Source organism: Pteropus medius, unplaced genomic scaffold (assembly GCF_902729225.1).
Source record: "Pteropus medius unplaced genomic scaffold, Ma_sr-lr_union100, whole genome shotgun sequence".
Taxonomy (NCBI): domain Eukaryota; kingdom Metazoa; phylum Chordata; class Mammalia; order Chiroptera; family Pteropodidae; genus Pteropus; species Pteropus medius.
This window is the reverse complement of record NW_024351540.1, coordinates 94,146-117,945: the sequence shown is the minus strand read 5'-3', so window position 1 is coordinate 117,945 and position 23,800 is coordinate 94,146. Positions and strand designations below refer to the sequence as shown.

The 23,800-nt window shown below is 54.4% G+C and overlaps 2 protein-coding genes and 1 pseudogene across 8 annotated transcripts in view; 2 read left to right on the top strand and 1 right to left on the bottom strand.

Annotated features, from left to right (window-relative positions):
• HNRNPUL1 (heterogeneous nuclear ribonucleoprotein U like 1) overlaps positions 1 to 10,831 on the top strand; it is a 32,653-nt gene extending 21,822 nt beyond the window's left edge. For 6 of the 7 annotated variants that reach the window (XM_039842980.1, XM_039842978.1, XM_039842974.1 and 3 more), the window contains exons 11-15: positions 5,268 to 5,436; positions 5,969 to 6,256; positions 7,335 to 7,624; positions 8,885 to 9,076; positions 9,627 to 10,831. In XM_039842980.1, coding sequence (XP_039698914.1) covers positions 5,268 to 5,436; positions 5,969 to 6,256; positions 7,335 to 7,624; positions 8,885 to 9,076; positions 9,627 to 9,743 — 1,056 coding nt within the window. In that variant the 3' untranslated portion in view covers positions 9,744 to 10,831. The remainder of the gene's footprint in view (positions 1 to 5,267; positions 5,437 to 5,968; positions 6,257 to 7,334; positions 7,625 to 8,884; positions 9,077 to 9,626) is intronic. The other variant, XM_039842975.1, reaches the window with a different exon arrangement.
• A 2,183-nt stretch (positions 10,832 to 13,014) lies between these two features.
• Positions 13,015 to 21,783, top strand: CCDC97 (coiled-coil domain containing 97). The gene is made up of 5 exons (XM_039842982.1): positions 13,015 to 13,198; positions 16,445 to 16,900; positions 18,233 to 18,511; positions 19,022 to 19,151; positions 20,995 to 21,783. Exons 1-5 carry the CDS (start codon positions 13,153 to 13,155, stop codon positions 21,113 to 21,115), a joined length of 1,032 nt encoding a protein of 343 aa, XP_039698916.1. The 5' UTR covers positions 13,015 to 13,152; the 3' UTR covers positions 21,116 to 21,783.
• Positions 13,775 to 13,890, bottom strand: LOC120586607 (uncharacterized; annotated as a pseudogene).
• Positions 21,784 to 23,800: the final 2,017 nt, after the last annotated feature.

Below are 23,800 nucleotides of genomic sequence, written 5' to 3'. Positions count from 1 at the left end.
CGCCTGTGGTCTTAAGGTCTGCAGGCCTCCTGATGGAGGGACGTGCAGAACAGGCCCAGTGGTCCAGGCCAGCAATGAGGCACAAGATCCTAAACTCTGAAAATGGAGGAGGTGAGTTCTCTGGTTAACCACAGATTAGAAGATTGCCTTGGGGCCTAAAGCTGCAGGTTACTCAGGCCTGGGAAGAGGTTTGCAGTCAGAGGTTTGAACTGTTTTGCCTTAAACCTCAAACGTGGGTTCCAGAAAAGTGTGTGTGTGTGTGTGTGTGTGTGTGTGTGTGTGTGTGTGTGTAAAAGATTCAGAGCAAGCCCTGTGTTCCCATCCTACCAACTCTGGCAGTGAGGGGTAAGCTGATGCATAGCTGTCTCTTGAGCAAGATGAAACTCCCAGAGGAGACCAGTATTCCAGACAGTCCCTGTGGTCCTGGGTCTGAGCCCAGGACAGTCTTTTCCTTTCTCTGGTTCTTTGTGAGTGTTCAGACCTCTCCACGTTTGGCTCTTCTGGGTCTTCTGTTAGGTAGGTTTGCCTCAGAAATGCCCATCCTTGAGAGGGAAGGCGAACATGCGTACAGAAGCTAGGCGAGGCTGTGTGAGCCAGGACTCTGCCTGTGTCTGGCCAGGACCCTAGTCTCCTACCTCAGGATGTGTCTCATTGGGAACAAGCTCTTGGGTTCTTTGGGGCTTTGACCTACATCCACGACGACCTCAGTATTCTCTTTAGAGCAAATGGGTGTTATAGCTATGGAATGTTTGAGGGGAAAAAGAAAGGAGATAGACCACACAGGGGAGACTGAGGCCTCATAGAGGAAGGGAACCTGTCCAAGGTTATGCTGTAGATTTGCTGGTAGAACACATCTCTGCTGACTTCCCAGGATGTGTAGGGCCATAGCGGAAAGTTAGGCAGGCCTTCTGGAGGTGGGATGCTTAGCCCAGGACACAGAAGATGACGAAAAGAGTTGAAGCTTTGTCCTGAGGGCAGTGGGGAGCCCTGGTCATGTTTTAATCAGTGGTGTCGGGGAGGGAAGAATGGTTTAATTTGCCTGGCCAGTAAAAGGCCAAAGAGAAAGGAGAACAGGGAAGTGGGCTTCAAGTGGTTCATTGCTTCAAGTGGCTCTTTGGGGTCATCTGTTGACAGTGGAAAGTTGGAATGAGATGCCACCCAGGAGCCTCAAGACAGTGCAGAGCAGGAGGAGCTGGCCCTCCTGTAGACTTCTGAGAGGGTCTCTGCAGGGCCACTCGTCAGGGCCCCCAACCACCTCAGAGTTGGGGTCTGCAGGTTAAGAGCTACCTTAGGGCTCTCACAGCCTGGAGCCGGGCCAGCAGCAATCAGAGGCAGGGCTGGCTGTGACATCACCAACCTCACTTCAGCTGTAAGGGGGTGGGGTTCTATTCCTGCTTTGCATCCGTATTCACCACACCCTTGCCTGAAACAAACCCAGGGCTAGAGGCCCAGACCACTTCTTGTTGGCAGGCGTTGGAGAAAGGGATGTTTCTTTCCTCCACTCTCCCCATCTTCAGGGCCTCGGCCAGTTCCACTGTGACACTCCAGCCAGCTCTCCTACACCTGTGGTTCCTTCCACGGGATTTACCTCACTGTGAACCTGGAATAAACTCATCACCAGCTTTAAGTTTGCTCCTCTGGGACCCAGCCGGGTTTTTCCCACTGATAGGCTGACCTTGTTGAGTTATGGACAGGGGACAAGTGAGAGTGGACATGGGACAGTGGGACTCTTACCAGATTTGGGCTGTGAACAGCCTGCTGTGTTCTTTCCTCACTCACCAAAACCACCCACTTATCTTCTCTGAGAAACTCAACCCCTGTCCTTGGGCCCACTGCTGGAGATTGGGGGTGGCCAGGGAACACGGACAGCCTCAGACCTTCCCAGAGTCGGCATCTTCAAGCAGGGTGGAACTGGGAGGAGCGGGAGCCAGGCAGAGGGAGCCCACACAGCTGGAAAAGCTGATCTAGCTGTTGTGCTGGTCTCTTAGCAACAGCCACCAGCAGCCCCCAGTGACCACAGCAGTGCTGGGCCAGCCTGGGGGCTCTGACCTCACTATGTTTGCTGTGGCAACAGCCACCGGCAGCTAACTCCCTTTCCTCAAGGAAAGTCAAGTATTTGCATTTCTGCTGGTGCGGTTTAGACGCCCTTCTTCCTTTCCCCAAGCCAAGGAGTAAGGGGAGGGAGGTGCAGTCTTGAAAACCGTAGCCAGGAGGGCTCTCTACACCTTGGTTTCAAAGTATCCGAGGAGGCAGCCCTCAGAGTCTAGCCACTTCCCAGGACAGAGGCCAGCTGTTTACGAGTCCAGTCTGCGCCGCCCCCTTCCCTCTCATCCCTCCCATCCCATGAAGCTGCAGGGACTAGCCTTCTTGGCATTGTTGCTTCTCTTTGTCTTTTGGTCAGGACATTGACAGGGCAGGTCTACCCCATAGAAACTCTCCAGGAGGTGTTGACCCATGTCCTCGGGGTTCCAAGGAGTCAAAATAGGATCCCTTCTTATGGGCAAACAAACCATGGAATAGATTGTGCACTGAATGGTCTGGGGCCACATACTCCCTGGCACCCATCTACTCTGGCTTTTGTGCCAGGAGAAAACCTCATTATTTAGCTGGAGGAAGTCAAATTCTACCTTCCTATGACCAGATGCCATTTTCTGCTTAGAAATAGAGTCCAGGAAGGGGGCGGGGGATGGGGGGAGGGCTTGACTTTAACTCCTGTAACCTGCTGTGCTTTTTAACCATTTGTGGCCCAAGGCCTTCTCGAGCCAGTGCCTAAAGCCCAGATCACATGCGTGTTCCTGTCATACACACCTCTCCCTCCCTCTTCGTAGATGTTGGGACACTTTCCCTGGGGAACAGAGAAGACCACCTTTGCCCGGTGTTTGTGTGTCAGGGCCATGGAGTCTGGTTGGTTTAGAGAACAGCACACTCACACCCTAGGTCTCCCCATAGGTGTGCCCTGGAGTCCTTGGGCTTTGGCTGACCCACAACCCAGCTTCCTGTCCTTTCTGTCTTGGAAGAAGGTCTCTTGTGCCTCGTCTTTTCCTCAAATTTAACTTTCCTTGGTCCTTCCCTAGATCTGTCAGTTCCGTTGGCCGTATTTTCAAATCCAGCTTGCAGGTGTTAGCTCGCTTCCCTGCCACATACCAGATATTTTCCCGCCTGCAAATCCTCACCAGAGCCAGGAGGAAGGTGGTCTGCGCCCTGCCTTTCAGATGGAGAAATTCGAGACTCAGACTAATTAGGCGACTTGTCTACAGACTCACAAATAGTAGAGGGCACAGCTGGAATTTCAGCCTTAAGCTGCTTCGCCAAACCCTGTGTTCTTTCCACCCCGTCTCACTGCTCCTGCCTTTCTGTGGCTTCACCTTCCCTCGTCTGGGTTGCTTCAAGTCAACATTACAATAAGAATGTTCACAGCACCCCACCCAGCGACGCCCATATCAACAGTGGTGCCCATTTGTTGAGCTGTCAGCCAGGCCCTGGGCTAACCAAGAGCTTTTACTCACATGAACTCCTTCAGTTTTAAGAGTGACCATATGACAATCCTACTGTTTTCCCCACCTAGGGCTTGCGACTCACTAAATACGTAGTAGGTTGACTTTACAGACGAGGATTCTGAGCCTGTGAGTGGAAGTTGCTCACCCAGGGCCACACGGTTGTGATGTGGCCAAGTCAGGCCTCTGAGATATGCCAGGCCATCTCGTCTGCCTCCCTCAGTCAAGATGGCTCCTGCCTTGAAAACCAGCACGTGGCCCCTGACTCAGAGTCTTCATGCTGGGTCAGTGCTTTGTGGTCCCCCTGCTCAGTCCTTGTCAGCCTGGGAGGGAGGATCTTCGTCCCCAGTTTACAGGTAAAGCAGCTATAAGGACTGGCCACAGTGAGTTTGTGGGCACACCAGGACTTGACCCTCGGCTTATTTCACTCTGCCAGGCTGCATCTTCAAAATATAGCTTTTTTGTCCATTTGTTCATGCCCTTTTACATACTGTCCTTCTCCCTCTGCAGCTTCTCTCTTGAGTCCCTGTCAGGCCACTAAAAGTTGTTTAAATGCAAGTATTCCTCATCGTGCCAGTTCTGCTGAGCGTCTGAGTCTGGATAGGGTGCATACCTACATAGGTGCCTGAGTCCTGCCTCCGGAGATTGAGGTTCAGGATGTCGCGGTGAGGTTTGGGCTGCTTTTTTTTTTTTTCCATTAGTATCTGGGTGATTCAGGTTCACAGGCTGAGTCCCTGGAGCCCCAGGGTCCGAAGGATCTGGGCCCCAGTCCCAAAGGGCCTGGCATATAGGAGGATACTCAGTAAATAGAAGCTATTGTTACTGCTGCTCGCTGTCAGATGTGGCCTAGGGCATGGCTCTGTGGCAGCACCAGCCCAGAATGCACCTGCCCATCACCTAGAGGAGGAGAAGAGAACATTAGTGGCTTGGAAAAGCATGGGCTCTCGCCTTGTCATGCTCCCTGCTTGTAAGCTTGTGGGTGAGGCTTAGGTTTCAGAGAAGGACTGAGGAAATAAAAGAACCAGTGTTGATGAAAGTCTACACAGCTGTCAGAAGGGGCTGGTTAATTATGACATACATTCTGTAAATGATATGTAGTCATTAAAAGAGAACACAGGCACAGAAAAATGTTAAGAGAAATGGTAAGTGGAAAAAGGCTTGTGAAGAATATATATAATGTGATTCCATTTGTGTTAAAAGTCACAGATGTCTCTAGAAATATATAAATTCAGTGTAGGTCATCTCTGGGAAGTAGAGCTTGGCTGTAGGCAGATGAAGAGATCCTTATTCTAAGCTTTATGCCTCGTACTCTGAATTTTTTACTGGGAGTGTGTATAGGCAGACCTCGGAAATGTTGTGGGTTCTGTGCCAGCCCACCGCAATAAAGCGAGTCGAAATCATTTTTGATAGTGGAGGGTCTTGCCTTCAGTTTGTAAAACAAACCATAACGTGTGAGGGGCGATACAGGGAGGCGCAGTAAGATGAGGACAGCCGCATTGCTGGGGGCGGGATGGCAGTGCGCCACCCAGAGCAAAGAGGATTAAAACACAAAGCCCAGTCCTTGGGAATTCCTTGTCCTGTGACTGTCAGCAGCTGCTTTCCCAGGTCAGTTTTCTGAGGGTGGACTCAGGAATCTTAAAAGGGAATAAGGGAGGTTTTCTGGGTTCCTCCGCTTAGAACTGCCCTGTCCTCAAGTCGCCGGCCTGCGTCATGCCTGCAGGAGAAAGCACCTTCCTGTAATACACTCTTGGCTCTTCTGTTCCCTGCCCCTAGACAAATGTTTATGGGTCAGCCCAGAGACGAAAAATGAGACCATTTGAAGGCTTCCAGCGCAAAGCTATTGTCATCTGTCCCACTGACGAGGACCTAAAAGACCGAACAATAAAGCGAACTGATGAGGAAGGGAAGGACGTCCCAGATCATGCGGTCTTGGAAATGAAAGGTAGGAGATGAGCAATTCCCAGGGGACATCTTAACAAGGTCCTTTAAAAACAGGCTCCTTAAACAATTTTTCTTTCCCAAGTTCCTTGATTATTTTTATTTTGTTCTTTCTCTGCTTCTGTTTTGTCCCTCCCCGTGTAGTGCCCAGATCTCTCTTGTGGCAAGGTTATCAGACTAGATGGGGTTGGGGCAGGAAAAGAGAGAGGATATGTGGGAGCAAATGCCTCAGCTTGCTCTTCTGCAGCATAAGGTGACTAGCTGCCTGGCCTGCTCTCTGGAGCAAGGAGGGATGGGGCACTTACAGACACTGGTTTCATGGGGCTCAGCCGCCTTTCAGGACAGGGAGAAGTGCTTTGTTAGCCACTGGCCATTGTCAGGGAAGCCAAGGTTGGGACCCTGCCTCACCTCCATCGCTCACTGTTCCAGTCCCCTCTGCCTTCTGGCAGGCCAGTGCCCAGGAGGTAGAGGGGACCGGACCTCAGAAGGTCCTGACCCCTCTCCTTGTTCCCTCTGGGGTCCTCCCTTCCTCCCAGCCAACTTCACGTTGCCAGACGTTGGCGACTTCCTGGATGAGGTGCTGTTCATCGAGCTGCAGCGGGAAGAAGCGGACAAGCTGGTGAGGCAGTACAACGAGGAAGGCCGCAAGGCTGGCCCACCTCCCGAAAAGCGCTTTGACAACCGAGGAGGCGGCGGTGGCTTCCGGGGCCGCGGGGGTGGCGGCAGTTTCCAACGCTATGACAACCGAGGCCCCCCTGGGGGCAACCGAGGAGGCTTCCAGAACCGAGGGGGAGGTAGCGGTGGAGGAGGCAACTACCGAGGAGGTGAGTGGTCTCACACAGCTCTCCCGCTTCTGGTTCCCCAGCCCCGGGCCAAGCTTTGGGACAGAACCTCAAGGGGTCAGACTCCGAGGCCTTGGGAAGACGCTCCCACCACCCTGCTCCGCCGGGGCACAGCTCCTAAAGCCCTTGCTGTCGTGTTTGTGAATCTTACCCTCATCTGACCACGAGCTCCTTGAGAAGAGAGGCCATACCGAGTTCACTGCCACTTCTGGGTCCCAGCTCAGGACCTGGTGCAGGGCAAATGTTACAGCTATTTTGGCTTTTGGTTTTAAAACAAATGGAGAAAGGGGCTGCAAGGGTTAAGTTACCCAGAATTTGCTCGGCTACATCTAGAGTTGGGATCAGGTGACCCAAAGCCCAAGTTCTCAGTCACTGAGTTCTGCTGTCCCTGCAGTGAGATGTGTGGTCACAATTTAACAAACAGGCCCTGTGGTGTCTCCATCTTATGCTGGACAGTTCCAGGGACACAGCCATGACACAGATAGACACATCACCCTGTAGTGACAGTCCAGAAGGATTCTGAGTTTAATGGGAAAGTCTAGGGGTACCGTACGCTTGGGGGACACCTGATCCAACTGCGGAGGAGTGGGGCTCAGGGAAGGCCTCCTGAGATGCCATTGTCTAAGCCGAGGTCCAGAGGCGGTAGGAGTTGGAAGGAGGAAGATTCTGGGCCCCGCAAACAATTGCATAAGGGCTCAGGAGAGGCCGGCCCATTTAGCCAAGCCTGAAGGGGACTATCCCCAGTGCCTGGCATCCTCTCTTCCAGAATATCTCTTCTACTTAATTCAACAGCTGTCAAGACACTGGGGACACAGTAGAAACCGAGAGAGTCTTGGTCCGGGCTCATAGTCCAGTAGGCAAAACAAACCTGTCAGCAGACTGATGGCCAGGTGTTATCAGGGCTGCACAAGGGAGCACGCCCAGGGGTCTCAGAAGCCCAAAAGGGGTGCTTTGTTCCCTTGACAGTTCCTGCGCTGTGCCTGGCCACGCTGAGGCTGCAGCAGTCACCAAGATGGCCTCCTGAGAATGATAAGCCTCTCGTCTGGTTTCTCCCATGCAGGGTTCAACCGCAGTGGAAGTGGTGGCTACAACCAGAACCGCTGGGGTAACAGCAGCCGGGATAACAACAACTCCAACAACCGAGGCAGCTACAACCGGGCTCCCCAGCAGCAGCCACCCCCGCAGCAGCCGCCACCGCCACAGCCACCACCACAGCAGCCGCCGCCACCACCCAGCTATAGCCCTGCTCGGAACCCACCAGGGCCCGGCAGCTACAGCAAGAACAGCAACATCCCTGGCTCGAGCGCCAGTACCAGCACCCCCACCGTCAGCAGCTACAGCCCTCCGCAGGTGAGGGGAGGTGGGCAGGAAGTCGCCAACACCTGTGAAGCCACAGGTCTCCACTCCCACCTCCAATCCTGCCCTTTCTCCCGGACAGTGCTTTTGATAGGGCCAGACCCCAGCGATCCCCAGATTCCTTCTAGACCCTTAGGGGGCAGTCTGCAAGTGTCGGTCCCTCTAGCAAGCACATTTTTCTTGACTGCATCATTGGCTTACTGAATCCCCAAGAAAGTACGCAATTAGAGTTACCCCTTGCCTGGGCCAGAAGGGGCTGACCCCCTTGTCTTTAGGATGTGGAGATGTCCTAAGGCTTATCCGGAGCAGCTCCAGGCTCAGTTCTCATTCTCAGAGAGCCAGTGCTTGGGCTCCAGTACGCACAGGGCCCTGTCACCCAGAGCAGTCTCCATTGACTGTGCAGCCCTTTCCTGAGCACCTTCCACGTGCCAGACTTGGCAAGAGCTGCTAGGAGACAGACGAATGGTTCCCAGCCCTGGTCTAAGCAGAATATTTCTTAGACAAGCACTGGGCAGTTATAGATTCAAGCCCCAGCCCTGTAGCATCCTGATTTTGTGCCCTTGGACAAGCAGCCTTGCCTCTCTGGACCTCGTTTTCCTCATAAAAGACTAGAGTCGTTAGTAGCACTCACATCCGAGGTTTATTGTCGGGCATGGGTGGTGGCACAGCCTCATGTGTAAGACTGTGGGCTAGGCTAGGCAGACCTGGGGGTCAAGGCCTGGCTCTGCTACTTTTTAGCTGTGTGACTTGAGCCCAGTGATTTCACCTCCCTGAGCCTCAGCTTCTTTATCTGTAAAATGAGGTTAATGGAGCCGACCTCACGGAGCTGGTGGGGGAGTAGATAGAGATACTGCCTGGTCTCGGGAAGCACTTAGGAAGTTGCCACCACTGTTTTTCTCAGCAGCTCTTCCCGTAATGACTGCCGCCATTCACTGAGTGCCCAGTGGTTTTTGCACACAAGCTTACTGAATACACAAGGCAATCGAAGGGGTAGTTCTGTTGTAATTCTCATTTAAAAAAAAAAAAAAGATTTCAAGAAGTGCTGTGCACCTTGCCCCACACCCCCAGGGTCTCAGAGCTGGGTTAGGGTCTAGAACACAGCCCTGCATCCGACCTTGTCCTGCCATGCCGCAGAGCTGCCTCACCTCCCCCTGAGCCCTCAAACAGCTTCCACCAGGGAAGTTCCTTTGCGGGCCCACTGCGGAGCCGGCTGTTTTACAGAGCCCTGATTATACCCTCCCCCCCACTTTCCAGCCGAGTTACAGCCAGCCGCCCTACAGTCAGGGAGGTTACAGCCAGGGCTATACAGCTCCACCACCTCCGCCTCCACCACCACCTGCCTACAACTATGGGAGCTACGGCGGCTACACCCCGGCACCCTACACCCCACCACCACCCCCCCCACCACAGACCTACCCTCAGCCCAGCTATAACCAGTATCAGCAGGTAAGTGCCGGGCAGAGTCGGGGCAAGGGCTGGGCAGTGGAATGCAGAGACCTCCAGGGGCTCCACGTGGATGTGTGTTCCCAGACTTGAGTCCCTGCTTATCCTTGAGAAGATGGGCAGCCTGCTGGCCTCAGGCTGGCATTCGTCTGATACAGCCATTCCATTTGATGAACACTTCTGCACTGGCTGCTACGACTGGTATCCTGGTCCCTCTCCCCAGTGCAGCCAGGAAAAAGGCATAGTGGTGGCCAGTGTCTATCCCGCACCTGCCCATAAGAATGGACACTGGCCATGGTGATCAAGTATGTTGAACTTGGTACCTAGCTATACCTGAAAGGGCATTATGTTGGCAAGCCCGGAGACCTAACTGCCCACCCATGTGGCATCAAGTCAGTCACTTGTCCTCCCGAGGTGCCTTGATTTCTCTGGGGGCCCGTGTGTCGGCTGTTACCACTGCACCCCTTGCTACTCTGGGTGAGAGTGGAGTGAGGGCAGGAGCCAAATGCGGGTCTGGATGAGGGACAACTTGGCGCTCTTGGTTTCTCCCCAGTATGCCCAGCAGTGGAACCAGTACTATCAGAACCAGGGCCAGTGGCCGCCATACTACGGGAACTACGACTACGGGAGCTACGCCGGGAGCACACAGGGGGGCACGAGCACTCAGTAGCCATGTGCCCCGGAGGCCCCCGCCGGCTTCCTCCACCAGCGCCCACCTCGGCCTCTCATCTGCCCCATCGGGTCCTGTGGTGCTGAGGATCGGGTCATCCCAGGGCTGCCTCCCTCCAGCCTGCTGCCTCCGCTCTGAGGGGCTTCTTCCCCCACACAGGGCTGGGCATTTTTCTCTGGATTCAAACAGGCAACAGTGACCTTTCATTTTCTGTTTCTCCCTTCGTCTCCTCCCTCCTCAACCTCTGACTCCTTTTCTCCTTTTTGACTAAAGACCCCCTTCTCCCTTGGTCTTACGGTGAGGCTACAGTGGCAGAGAGGAGCCCCTTCCTGTCTACTTGTCCCAGCCCTGCTCCAGTCCCTCAGCTTCCCAGACCCTCATGCAGTTGGTTGTAAATTCTCCCAGGAGCTGTTTTACTGTCTACTTTTCAGGATTAAAAAAAAAAATATCAAAAACTTAAAAAAAAGTTTAAAAAGCAACATGGGGAGGGAGGAAGCAGTGACATATTTTTTTGGTAATTATGCTTTTTTTTTAATTTTTAGAATTTGTCCGTTTTTACTGTGGGTCGGCTGTTGATATTTCATCAGGATAACCATTTCTTTGCTGAGTTCAGGCACCCAAGGAAGGCCACACCCTCAAAACAAAACACACACACAAAAACAAAACCACAGAATCATCTTTAACCTAACTTTTTATACGATGTCTCAGTTTCCCGTAACTTTGCACACAAGCTTCTGTGTTGAGTTGAATTGTAACTGCTTTTTGTATTTGGAGAGAGTGTGACTATTGAACTTGAAATCTTTTATTCTAGGCGTCTTGGTAGTTTCTGGTGGGATTAAGCGGGCAGGAGGGAAAAAGGGGAGGGGGCTCCTTCTCTTTGGAACATGAAATTTCTCCCACTGCCTCTTCTCCAGAGGTCACCTAGGTGCCGGATCTGAAGGTTTTTCCTACAGTGATCCTCTGCTTATTTTTACTTCCCCTTGACCCATATGTTTTAACAGGATTTTAACAAACTGCACTTATTAAGAAATGTGTTTGCCCTGTTTTGTTTTGTTTTATTTCAATAAATGACATGGCACCTCCTAGCAGGAAGGAAGCAGGGTCGAAACCCTGAGGCGTTACTGCACTTGGACTTTAATTGGGGTGGGGCCTTTTCAAGGGGATACTATTTACTCATTCATTAAACACTTACTGAGGGATTCCTGTGCCTGGCCCCGTTTTTGGTGCTGGGGGTGCCCCCTTAAAACTGAGGCCCTCAGTTTAAAACCCACTGGCTCATTTTAAAGTGGTTCTCTGGTCCTTGCCCTTTCCTGTCCATTCATAGTACCAAATCTCTACAGGAAATTGTGAGTATAAGGCAGGGAACCAGATCCCTAGGTGGAGGGTGAGGTAGGGATGATGGAGTTGAGACCGAGGCTGGGCTGTGACTGCTCATCCACTTGAGGCCTGGCCTGTGAGCTGGCCTTAGGATGGTTTCTGCCCGCACTCCTGGTTCCAGTCTAGTGTAGATTGTGGAGCTACTTTATCCAGCCAATGTGTTAGGTACTTGGTCTGTTCCTCACCCAGTCTAGATAATGTTGGGGACACAGCATGGCCAAGGCAGCACCAGACCCTACCCTCACAGGGCTCCCAGTCCAAAGGTAACAGATCTGTCATCAAATGGTGACAGCAGCAGGTGGTCAGCTGTGAGGGCCTGCCGTGTGGGGGGTGGTGAGGTGAGTGCTTAGAGAACTTTTTTGAACGAGTGAGCCAGGGTGAAGGACTTTGCATTCCCACAGCCTGTCAGCCTCCTCCCCCAGCTATTTGAGTCATTTCTTCATCCCCATTGGACATTCTGTGTTCCTAGACCTTTGTGAGGGACAATGCTGGGCACAAGAGTGGCCACTTCAATCTCATCCCTTTCGTCACATGAAGTATCTCAGCCTTGTGAAGGGAATACAAGCAACAAAATGGAGGAAGGCCGATTCGTTTTGAGGTCAGGGGTGGGGCTTCAACGTGAGAAGAGCCAAAGTTGATGGCTAGTTGGGCCTAAAGGAACCCTAGAGTATCCCCCACACACACACACACCCTTCTCAGAGCGGTAGGGAGGTCCTCCAGTCTACCCTGGGAGGTCCTCTTCTGGACAGGTCTGTGTGTTGGGCAACAGTGCCCTCTGCTGGCCTCTCCCGTGATAACATTTTTAAGTGTCCCCATCTACCCGGTGCGGCAAATGGGCCGCTTTCCTCCAGATCCCTTATCTTAGGAATGCAGACTGCCCTTGGCCAGTCTCGGTTACTGTACCAGCCTCCTCACAGGTCTCCCTGACCTCCAGTCCCTTACCCTGACACAGGATAGAAAGGAGTTCAAGCTACTTAATGTGGCTTGTGAGGCCCCCACAGCTGGCCCCTGATCACCTCACTAAGCTTCATTTTTGCTGCTCCCCCTTTGGACTTCAGATTGGTGGTTTGTTCTGGGGGACTCACAAGTCCCTTGTAGAATCTACAAGTTCCATGAACCCAATCCACATATATGTGGAAGTTTGCATAAAGATTTGTGAGGTTCTCAAATCTTCTGCAGCCCAATCGTGAACTTAAGAATTCTTTTCCTATTCTCCGGTCACACTGAAGTCCTTGCAGCAACCAGAACTACCCATTCCTGTCTTCACATCTGGGTCTTTGCCTCATGCACCTCCCTTCCTCTTATCCTAATTCATCCTTAAGGTCTCAGCTTGGGCATCCCCTCTCCAAAAGAGCCTTCTCTAACCTTCCAGGCTAGAGCGGCAGCTCCCCTAGTCTCGATCAGTCAGTCCAGTCAGGGTGGTCACTGGTGGCATGTCTACTGGTAACACACCTGACTGAGTCCCTACCCATCACCTAGGAGCAAATCAGGGCCATGGTTTTCTCCCTCCACATCTGCAGATTCTCCAGGTCCTCATCACCTGTCTCACGAGCCAGGGACTTGGTGTGATGACAGAAGCAAGAGACAAGGCTTAATCAATATTCTTCTTAGTGAAGAAATAAGGGGACAGACTGGTCTAAACTAGAGCACAAACTCTTTGAGACCCTGAGGGTTTCTCATTAAACAATCCATTCCAAAATTAAGCGTGCTGGGCTCAAGTCACAGCAGTGAACAGGTTGAACAATGGTTCAGATCCCTCCTCATATTCCAATTTCGGAGCAACTCGCCCGGGGATGGAATGGAAGGGGTTCTCAGACCCGGGAGCCCTTTCCCTTCCTGGCTCCAGAGGGCGGGACCCGAGGAGGGACGCATGCGCATAGAAGGTCCGCCCTCGGCCCGGAACTTCGATTCTGGGCTCGGCGGAGCACCCGGCCCCGGGTGTGTGCTCAGCCGGAAGTGGCCGCTGAGGGCGTGTGGCCGGGCTTAGTGTACGGCGCCTGCCACGGCAGTTAACAAGTAGTAGAAAGCCAACATGGAGGCCGTGGCAACGGCGGCGGCGACGAGGGAACCCGATGAAGGTGAGGTCTTGGCCACGCGGAGGCGACGGGAAGGTGGGGCTGCGGTGTCACTGGGAAATGATTCCCCTTGAGCGCGATGGAGGACTCTGTTGCGGGACACTTGTCCTCGAGCATTACCTGTCCACTTCACTGTTTTGTGCAGATTAACCCCTTTCGTTACGGGCTGACCTCCTTTACCCGATCCCCTTCCCGGAAGTTAACCTAAGTTAACCTCTTCCAAGTTCCAGGCCAGCCTTTTCATGACCCAGACGAATCCAGTTCCTTTGCAGGCTAATTCTCAGGTTAACATAAACCTCTCCCCTGTTCCGGACTAACTCCCATTGTCCCAGCCAACCCTGCTTCTCAAGTTACCCTCTTCTTTTTGTCGAACTACCCTTCCCTTGCCCCAGGCTAACCCTTCTACTCCAGGCCAACCCTCCTCCTGCCCCATGCAAACTCTGCTTATCCCAGACTTAACTGCGTTTTCTTCTCATTCTAATCCCTATTCCCCCAAAGTTCACAGTCTCGTCTGCCTCCTCAGGTTTCTGTGCTCCCCCAATTTTTTTTTTTTTAATTCTTATTTTTTATTATTATGTATGCCTACAGTACCTGGTCTTCCTAGGTGGTCTCCCATCCAAGTACTAACCAGGCCCGACCCTGCTTAGCTTCCAAGATCAGACACTGGGCTTGTTCAGGGTGACATGGCTGTAGACCATGGACCGTGGCTCCACTGGGGTGCGAACGCAGGACTTACTGCCTGTACAGCAGACATGCTGACCGCCACGCTATGGAACCACATCCCCCATTTCTTTCTTTTGCATTTCAGTCTCTTTATTTCTCCTTACGGCTTCCCATCAAGAATCTAAAATGCTTTTGTTTTGCTCATCCTCCAATTCCATCTCCCTGCTTCAGAGTAATCCCGTGTTGGGTGAGGTGTGGTTGGGAGGCTGAAACATCAGTGACCAAGAATTAGTAATTGTTGAAGCTGGATGATGGTTGTATTGAGGAGAGGGGCGCAGATTCTTGCTCTACTTTTGTGTAGGTTTGAAATTTTCCAGAATAAAAAACCTTTTAACCTAAAAAAGCAAATCTGTCCCTTGATGCCATGCTGCCTTTCCAGGAACCGTCTATCCTCTCCAAAGAGTTGTGAATACTTGTCTCAATTTCCTCACCTCCCACCCACTAAAGTCTGGCTTTTACCTTCAGAAACTGCTGTGATTAGGGTCCCCAGTGACTTCCCCATATAGTTAAACCGGGCTACTCTATTCAGTTAATTTTTTGCTAGACGACATGGAGAATTCAATGCCATTGACCCATCTGTCCTTATTGAAAGTTTTCCCTTGGTCTCCATGACACCTCTCTCATTTTTTTCCTTTCTCTCAGGCTCTTCCTGCTCAGCCTCTGTTAGTGTCCTAGGGTTGGTTTAAAACAAGAGAAAATTTATTCTCTGACAGTTCTGGAGGCCAGAAGTCTGAAAACAGTCAGCATCACCCGGCTGAAATCTAGGTGTCAGCAGGACCGTGGAGGGCTCCTTCAGATGCTCTAGGGAAAAACCTAATCCTTGCCTCTTCCACCTCTGGCGGCTCCTGGCCTTCCGTGGGTTGTCATCACATCACTCCAGTCTCTGCCTCCATCCGTCTTCAGATGGCTTTCTCCATGTGTGTCAAATCTTGGACTCTCTTACAGGACACTTGTGATGGCATTTAGGGCCCACCGAAATAATGCAAGATAAGATTTTGAGATCCTTAACTTAATCACATCTGCAAAGACCCTTTTGTTGTTATTGGCTACATAAGTTAACACTGGCAGTTTTCAGGAATGAAGATTTGGCCATCTTTGGGAGGACGTTTGTTAGCCTTTCACAGCCATATCTTCTCCCCACCCAGTCAGGGCTCTTTCTTAGCTCCTCTTCTCTTCTCATCCCTCACACACACCCCCCTGCCCTCACCATGACCTCTCATTTCTTTCAGCTTTACTTCTTGCCTTGGCTCTGATGACCCCCACAACTCTGTCCCTAGCCCTGCATTTCTCTCCCAAGAAGTCTCTAGTCCCACGTATGAGTGGTCTCTTAGCTGCCTCCCCTTGGATGTCTCCTGGGCCCATCATACCTTCCACGTCCCAGACTGGCCTCAGCATCTTCCCTCAAACCTGCTCCTCGTCCATGTCTCTGTCTCAGGCTCAGTTTGACCAGTTCCCGGGCCAGAGCCCTGTATCTTGACTGGATACTTTCCTCACCTCCCAGCCCTTCAGCCCCATGGCTTGTCTGCTTGGCTTCCTGAGCGTCTTCCTGACCACCACCTCTCCTGTTCCCTCCACAGCCCCTGCCCAGTTCAGTCTTCTCTTGCCAGTGATTAAAACCCTCCTTGAAATCCATGTACCTGTAACCGTCGCCCCCTTGCTCTTCCCCATCTCAGCTAAGCTACCTAGAGGAGTTGTCTGTACTTTGTGTCTTCACTTCACCTCCTGCTTGCCACAGCCTGGCTCCAGTTCCCACCACTTTCAAGAAGCAGCTCTCACCAAGATTTGCCTGGCACAGCTTTCCTGTTTCCAGGGCCTGTTTTCTTTGACCTTGCCTGTCTCTCTGGTCATCTGGGTGCTCTGTGAGGGCAGGAGCTGTGTCGAAGTCCTCTCATAACTCCTCAGCATCGCCCAGCTGAGGGCCTTGCATAGATTTCGAGTTGCTAAAGAGTGTTTAGATGAATTATAAATGAGCAGGAGAGAATGAATGAATGAGTAGACAAGCAAGTGAATGCGTTAATGATTTCATGAACAAATGCAAATTAACTGAATCAGTGAACGAAGTGGTAAAGGACCAGGCAAACACACCAAGTACACTCCTGCCTCAGGGCCTTTGCACTGGCTGTTCCCTTTGCCTTTTTCCCCCAGAAATCTCATTGTTCCGTCCTTCACCACCTCAGGTCTCTACTGAAATGTCACTTTTTTGGCAAGGCCTTCTGTGACTCCCCGTGTTCCCTCCTCCTTCCCCCTGTATTTTTCTGCGTAGCTCTTGAAACCACCTAACATATTGTATATTTCCTAATACATTATGTGTTTTCACTAATAGTGTTTTTTAATTGTTTGTGTCCCCTATTAAAATGTCAACTTCTTGCTTACTGAGGTATCTCTAGGGCCTAGCACAGGGCCCAAAATATAGTAGGTGCTCAATAAATGCGAAGCGAGTAAGGGACTGAGCATGGAGCACCTTCCACCCACTTCCCCCTCCCCCACTCCCATCCCTGGATTAACAAACCTCTCCTCCCCCCACAGGCTGCACAGAGCCCAGTCCTGGGCACTGGGGGGAGCTGAACTGGACACCAGTCCCATCCAGACCCCCGGACAAGGTGGAGGCAGCGGAGAGAGTGTCAAGGGCCCTGGATGAGGACCCCGCTGGGGCCGAGAACGCGGCGGTGAGCGCCATGCTGCGTGCCGTGGCTGCCAGCCGCCTGCCCGTGTGCAGCCAGCAGCAAGGCGAGCCTGACCTGACCGAGCGGGAGAAGGTGGCCATCCTGGGCCAGCTATACCACGAGAAGCCGCTAGTGTTCCTGGAACGCTTTCGCACCGGCCTCCGCGAGGAGCACCTGGCCTGCTTCGGCCACTTGCGCGGTGACCATCGTGCAGACTTCTACTGTGCTGAGGTGGCCCGGCAGGGCGCTGCCCGACCCCGCACCCTGCGCACGCGCCTGCGGAACCGGCGCTACGCAGCCCTGCGTGAGCTCATCCAAGGTGTGGGGGCGGGTGGGCTTGGCGGGAGGGGAAACTGAGGCAGAGGAAGTCAGAAACGAGTATGCAAGAGCAGAAACGCAGACGGAGATCCTGGGGGACAAGTGTTGGACAGGGACACGAGGAGAGTCTGAAACAAATGTGAGGTGAGAGGGCAAACAGGGGCCCGGGGGAGAGAATGGGACAGGCAGCGGGGCGGGGGGGTCAGAATTCAGTAGATGACAAAGGTGCCATTTCAGATCAGGGAGCCGAGGACTCGGTACCCAGCACTGTGATAACTGGTTATCCCGCAGGAAAACTAGATCCCCCCCTCACACCCCATAAGGGCATTGCCGGAAACTAGGGCAATGTGTTTATGACCCTGGGGATGCAAAGGCCTCTCGAACAGGACACGTGAAAAGCACGAAGAAAAACATCAATATCTTTTTGACCGTGATGTAGTCACAGGTGTCTTTGTGACCAAAGACACCAGAACTAAAGTTAAATGAGAGTAAAAGAAGCAGAGAGAGTTAAGTTTCTAATTAGGGAGAAGGCATGCTCTAGGAGAGAGGGGAACGGACCAGGCAGCCAGGAGAGCTGCGAAGGGCCGGGGTCTGGGGACGGGGAAAGCCAGACCCACCCGGTGGGTGGCTGCCGAGAGGAGCATAAGGAGAGAGAGGTGAGGTCCCGATCTGGAAGACCACCGCGGACACCATGCCTGGACAGAGGCCCTGCCCTGTTTGATCCCGTGCACACACAGGCCAGCTCCACGCAGATGTCCACTTAGGCGCCCAGCAGCGCAGGGCACTCCAGGTGTACGCACCAGCAGCCGGAATGGGCTCAGCGGTCAGGCACACACGTCCCATAGACCGTGCAGTGCGCTTGCCTGCAACATTCTCCATGCCAGCTCCAAACACACAGGTGCCCGTGGCGGTGTGCTGAGACACACAGGTGCCCGTGGCGGTGTGCTGAGACACACAGGTGCCCGTGGCGGTATGCTGAGACACACAGGTGGCTGTGCGCACATAACAATAGGAGCTTGCGAATCCTGCCACGCACAGTTGTCCATGGCCCTGACAGTACACAGACATGCTTGACACATCAGCACACATGCAGACACAGGCCCGGTGACACACACATGCTCAGGCACATGCATGAGTACTGGTGGCTACATGACCTCAGGTATCTGCATATTTTCCTACACATATGCATGTGTGTGCACACTCACACTTACGTGTTCATGTCTTCCATCCAGCATGATCGCACATGTACACGGACACACGTGTGCTCAGATGCTCTCCCTACATGCTGCCCACAGGCCCTGACCCCCCACACCCACTTGCCTCCTCTCCTCAGGGGGCGAGTACTTCAGCGACGAGCAGATGCGGTTCCGGGCCCCGCTGCTGTACGAGCAGTACATCGGCCAGTACCTGACACAGGAGGAGCTCAGCGCCCGTGCCCCAGCCCACCAGCTGCCCAAGCCCCACTCCCCTGGCTCGCCCGCCTGCCCGCTTTCTGACCTGCTGCTCCAGTCCTACCAGGAGCGGGAGCTGCAGCAGCGGCTGCTCCAGCAGCAGGAGGAGGAGGAGGCCTGCCTGGAGGAGGAGGAAGAAGAGGAGGATAGTGATGAGGGCGGTAAGGGCCAGCAGCTTGCATTATCTGGGTGGGCCCCCTAGTGTCCAGACACCCCAGCCCTGGGCCTGTGCGTCTCCCCATTCCATGGCACCAGGCTGGGCCCCACCAGCAAGAGCAGACATCGAGTCCCTCCCCTGTCTGGCCCGAGTGCCCTGTGTGCTCTGGCCCTTCCCAGCATCTGTGTCCCCACTGCTCAAAGGTACCAAGCAATCCCTCGCCTCCAGGCCTTCGCCCAGGCCATTCCCTCTGCCGAGAATGTCTGCCCCTCACCGCCCATCAGGTGCGTTTGGTCCTGACCCTATTCAGCAGGCCCCAGAGTGCTGTATTCTCATTTTGTGTTTGGTGTGTGATCCTGGTGGGAGAGGGGGAGGCCAGGCACCAGCGCCATCTTGATCACTGATGTGTTCCCAGTGCCACCCAGCACAAAAGCAGCAGCTCTCTGTGGACTGTGTCCAGTGTCTGCCTGAATGCACCCCTCACCGCCCCCACCACGGGTGTCTCCCCCCACAGACCAGAGCCCCGACAAAGACTCAGAGGCCTGGGTCCCCGACTCAGAAGAGAGGCTGATCCTGCGGGAGGAGTTCACCAGCCGGATGCACCAGCGCTTCCTCGACGGCAAGGACGGGGACTTTGACTACAGGTGCCCCATGCCCCGCCTCCCAGCCCTCAGCCCCGTGCCTGGTCCCAGGCGCCTCCACAGAGGGCCCCCCTTCGTGGTGCTAGATGGCCTCAGAACAGCTGCATGTCATGGGCCCTCAGGTCGGCCTCAGGGTTTAAGATCAACTAAAGGTCAGTGGCTACCTTGGACTAGCTTTGTCCTTCTCAGAGCCTCAGTCCCCTCTGTAAGGAGGGAATGCGCAGGGCTGACATTCAGCTCAATATTGCTAAGACGTTGAAATCTTTCCATTCTGACAAGTGGGGGTAGCCTGGCAGGACGCCACTTTTCCCAGGCCTCCCAAGTGTTCCTCAGGACCCCGACCTCATGCGACAGGAAGTAAACCCTGGCAGGGCTCATGCATGTGGGGGCGGAGCTTGTGGTGGATGCCCCTGCAGTGCTGGTGGTTAATTTCTCCAGTACAGCCCTGGGGCAAGACACATGGGTCACCTGCTTTGGAAAGGATTTTGCCATCAGAAAAAAGGACATAAAGGAGTGAAGTATCAGAGTCAAAGATAAATATCAACTGAGGCCATCTCGCCTTGTCCTGAACACGAGTGTGGCAGCAGAGAGCCCTGGTTTCAAACCCAGCCCGGACGCCATGGGAACAAAGCAGACCCTTGGGGGCGTTTCAGCAGAATAGGAATCATGACCGCCACTGCCCCAAGCAGTACCTGGGGACAGTATCTCCGCCCCTAGACGGAATCGTCTGGCTCATCCAGCCAGGGCGAGCCCCTCAGCCCGAGTGCCCGCAGAACAGTGAGCAGAGCGCCTGGGCCGTGGGGAGCCCTCCAGGGCAGCACCGCCATCAGAAAGCCCACGGGGGTGCTGAGTGGGGAGTGCTGGGGACCGGAGCCTGTCCCCTCTGCAGAGGGCGCTGCTGGGCAGCAGAGCCGAAGCGTCCCTCATCCACGTTCGGCCGCCAGGTGCCGAGTGCCTACTTTGTTCAGGCTCTGGGAATAAAACGGGGAACAAAGCCCACGAGAGTTTTCCTGCCCTAAGGGGGTCCTTCTGTAGTGAGGAAGACAAGTATCTAGTGCTGATGGGCCATGAAGGAAAATGAAGTGGGGTCAGGGGGAGAGTAACAAGGTGGCCAGGGAAGGCTCACTGAGCAGGTGACATTTGAGCAGAGACCTGCAAGGAAGCGAGGGGTACGCAACGTAAGTCTCTGGGGAAGAGTGTTCTTGGCAGGGGGAACAGCAGGTGCAAGAGCCCTGAAGTCACGAGGAAGGGCGAGGATGCTGGAGCGACAGGAGGGGTGAGGAGTGGGAGGTCTCATCGGGGCAGGCAGGTCAGACGGGGCTTCCCACGTGCAGGTGAGTGATGGGAGCCCGGGGAGGGTCTGGAGAGGAGCCGGGCTCCTCACGGTTTAAGATCACGTGTCCCCTTAAGTCAGGCTTTCTGGGCCTCAGCGCTGCTGAGCTTTGGGCTGGATGACTCCTTGTGTGGGATGATGTCCTGTGTGCAGCAGGACACTGAGCAGCATCCTGGCCTCGAACCCCTCGGTGCCAGCAGCAGCCTACAGTGTGACAACCAAGTATCTCTAGTTTTGGACAAATGTCCCCTGGAGGGCAAAGTCTTCCTGGTTGAGAAGACTCTGGAACTTGGGGCTAACCCTGTGTCACCACATAACCTCTTCCAGCTTTTCAAGAGAAACCAGAAGTTTCTATAGTGAAATCTCTGATTTGGAAAATGTTGCCTTTGGTTTGAAGCCCCGAGATATCCCACATCCCCCTCCCAGGGTTAGCTGGGACTTATTACAGCTGCCAGCATGTGACTTGGCCTCAGGGGCCTCAGGAGCACCCCCTGACACCCCTTCCCCCCGCAGCGCCGTGGACGACAACCCTGACTTCGACAACTTGGACATCGTGGCCCGGGATGAGGAGGAGAGGTACTTCGACGAGGAGGAGCCCGAGGACGCACCCAGCCCCGAGCTGGACGGGGACTGATGGCTGGGCCAGGCACTCTGCCCCCGCACAAGCAAGGCAGCTGCTCACAGGCAGCTCAGCGACTTTCTCCAGGACCCGTCTCGGAGCGCCCTTCCCGTGTCGGACCCCCTGTTTCCCCACCCAGCCCTGCCTTCCTCTTTTTTGCTATGTCTGGGTTTGTCTCTTTTCCTGTCTTTCTATTTCTCCCGTTCTCTGTGCCTCGGCTTCTATCCTCTGGCCCAGGGTAAACGTCCTCCCTTTAACCAAGGCTGGCGGGACCCTGCATGGCTGGAGCCAGCCAGATCGACACCAGCGCCCAGCTCCGGCCGAGCCCCGGTCCCCAGGGCAGCTCGCCGCCTCCCGTCCTGGTCCCTGCCTGTCGTCCTCCACTCTGCCTGTGCAGCTCTCACTGCTGCTGTTACTTTTCCTTCTTTCCTTCAGAACCGTGGGCCTGTGGTTCTTCCTGCAGGTCCATTTCCAACTCTTGACCTCCGTCAGCCTTGACCTCTCTGGGTTTCGGTGTCGTCATCCCCAGTCTGCCTGCTGAGTAGTGTGGCCTCACTGCAGGCACCAGGGGTCACCTCTCCTTCAGGACTCAGGCCTGGGAGGGGCAGGCAGGGGCAGTGCTGGGGACCGTAGGCCTGCCAGCTTGTGTATAGGGGCAGGGGGACGAGGGGACTCCCCTCCCAGCTCCCTGCTTACTCACGGCTGCAGTTTTCCCTTCACTTCCTCCCCTCCCTCTCTGTTTACACTCCCAGATACGCACAGGCTGTTATCATGGGTCCTGAGTCATCCCACACACACAGCCTACCCCTAGTCTCTGCCCCCAGCCAGCCACAGGGCCCGCCCCGTGGAGCCCCCTGCCGCCCCGGGCTAATGGGAGCCAGATGGCCGCCTGGTGACTCAGCCACCGGCCTGTGGGAACCCAGGCGTCCTGCCTTCCCATGCCCCCACACCCAGCTCACGCTTCCCTAGTAGACGGAGAAGAGCCAGCTGCTGGGGGAGAAGACATGGCCAAGGGTCAGAGTGGTGGGGCCTGGGGACCCCTTAGTCCTGTGCGCCAGAGTGGTGACATACTTCCACAGCCACGCCTGAAGGACCGTCCAAGCCGCCGCCTCCGGCACATGACACAAAGTGAAGGGAGACCCCAAGGCCGCCTGGGGCCATGGCTCTTGACCCCTAGGCCTCAGCTCTGCCCTCTGGGTCAACCAGAATGAGAGCCAGACACAGAAAGTGAGAGTTGGACTGGGGCCAAGGGACATCCAGGCTATTAAAGGCTATTAAATGAGGCTATTAAAAAAGGAAAGTTCCGGTTTCTGAGCAGTTCTATTCTGTGCCAGGCCCGATTGAGGTGCCTGATGCTGCACTGAGTCCTCCCAACGTCCCTGTGAACTGGGGACTCGGCTCTGTTTCACATGACCCATGGGAGGTCCAGGAGATGTTACTCAGGGCTGCGTGCTCATCAGAGGCGGAAATACAAGTCTAGAACCCCAAGTCCTAGAGACCAGTCTGCTAGTCTGCATGTCTGCCGTCAGGCCACTCAGAGTGGATGTCCTTAGATGGAAAGGTTGGAGAGGAATTCGCTGTCGAGGATGACAGCAAACGCTTTGGGGCCCCGCGTGCCAGGCACACTGTCTTCCACACAGATGCGACTAAATCACCTTGATGGGCAGTCAGTACTTGAATCACGGAACCATCACTTCTGTCCTGGGCACCTCAGGCTCTCAGTATCGCCTCCCAGAGGCCCAGGAGAATCAAGCCCGCTGGACTTCAGAACTGGTACTTGGCACTCGTGTGTGTTTATGCCTTCAGGTGGCAAGCACTCACAAGACAGGCATCAGCCCTTAGCGATGTGCACATTTTTTGCCAGTCTATCATTCGATCATTAAAGTTGAGATATACTTTGCCGTACGTGATTTTTTTAAAAAATGATGAGAGTACACAGCACTTGAGTCAGAATTAGGGTTAGTCAGATGGTGGGAGGCAGGAGCATTTGTAGCTGAGACAGAGGTTGAGCCGGTCAGACACGTCCCCTGGATCACAGCCTTGGAGCAGCTGAGACCCAGAGGTGCCCCAGTGGCCTGTCCCTTGCTCCCAGGTCGGGCTGGGGTGGGCGGAGAGGCTGAGTCAGGAAGGGAGGGCCCGGTCGGGGGAGAGCCCCTCCGTGCACATCCGGCTCCCACCCCCGTGTCTCCTGTCTGTCCTGGCTCTGGCCGGGCCCCGCTGGCCACCACCCCCATGTCTGACACCTCTGCGTCCTACCAGAGTTGATGGCGACTCCCTCTCCCCTGCACTGTCAGCCTGCACTGTCCTTTTCTCCCACTGTCCTTGCTGCCACCCCCGTCCCCGTCCCCATGCCATCACCCTTTCCTTCTGTCTCTGGCTGTCACCGTTTCCCCTCTCGTCCCTTCTCTCTTCCCCCTCGTCCTTCCTGGGCTTCTGCTCTTCTCTCCCTCCATGTCATTCCCTCCACCTCAGGCCTGAGCTTCCGTCACTGTCTTGTCTCGTAGCCCCGTTTCCCCTGCCTTTCTGTCGGGGCCTCCCTCCCACTGCTGCTCCTCTTCCCCTCATTTTTTCCTATCCCTCTCCCCGCTGCCCTTGGCCTGTCCCCCTCGCCCCATCTCGGCCTCTCTCCCCTCTTCTCTGGCTCCCAGACACTGGGAAACCCAGAGGGGCCCGTCCGAGTCAGGTCCACTGGTGACTCCT

Coding starts and splice junctions, on each gene's coding strand:
- CCDC97 (XM_039842982.1), top strand. CDS start 13,153: ATGGAGGCCGTGGCAACGGCGGCGGCGACGAGGGAACCCGATGAAG. Junction 18,512..19,021: donor GGAGGATAGTGATGAGGGCG/GTAAGGGCCAGC, acceptor CTCCCCCCACAG/ACCAGAGCCCCGACAAAGAC. Junction 19,152..20,994: donor GACGGGGACTTTGACTACAG/GTGCCCCATGCC, acceptor TTCCCCCCGCAG/CGCCGTGGACGACAACCCTG.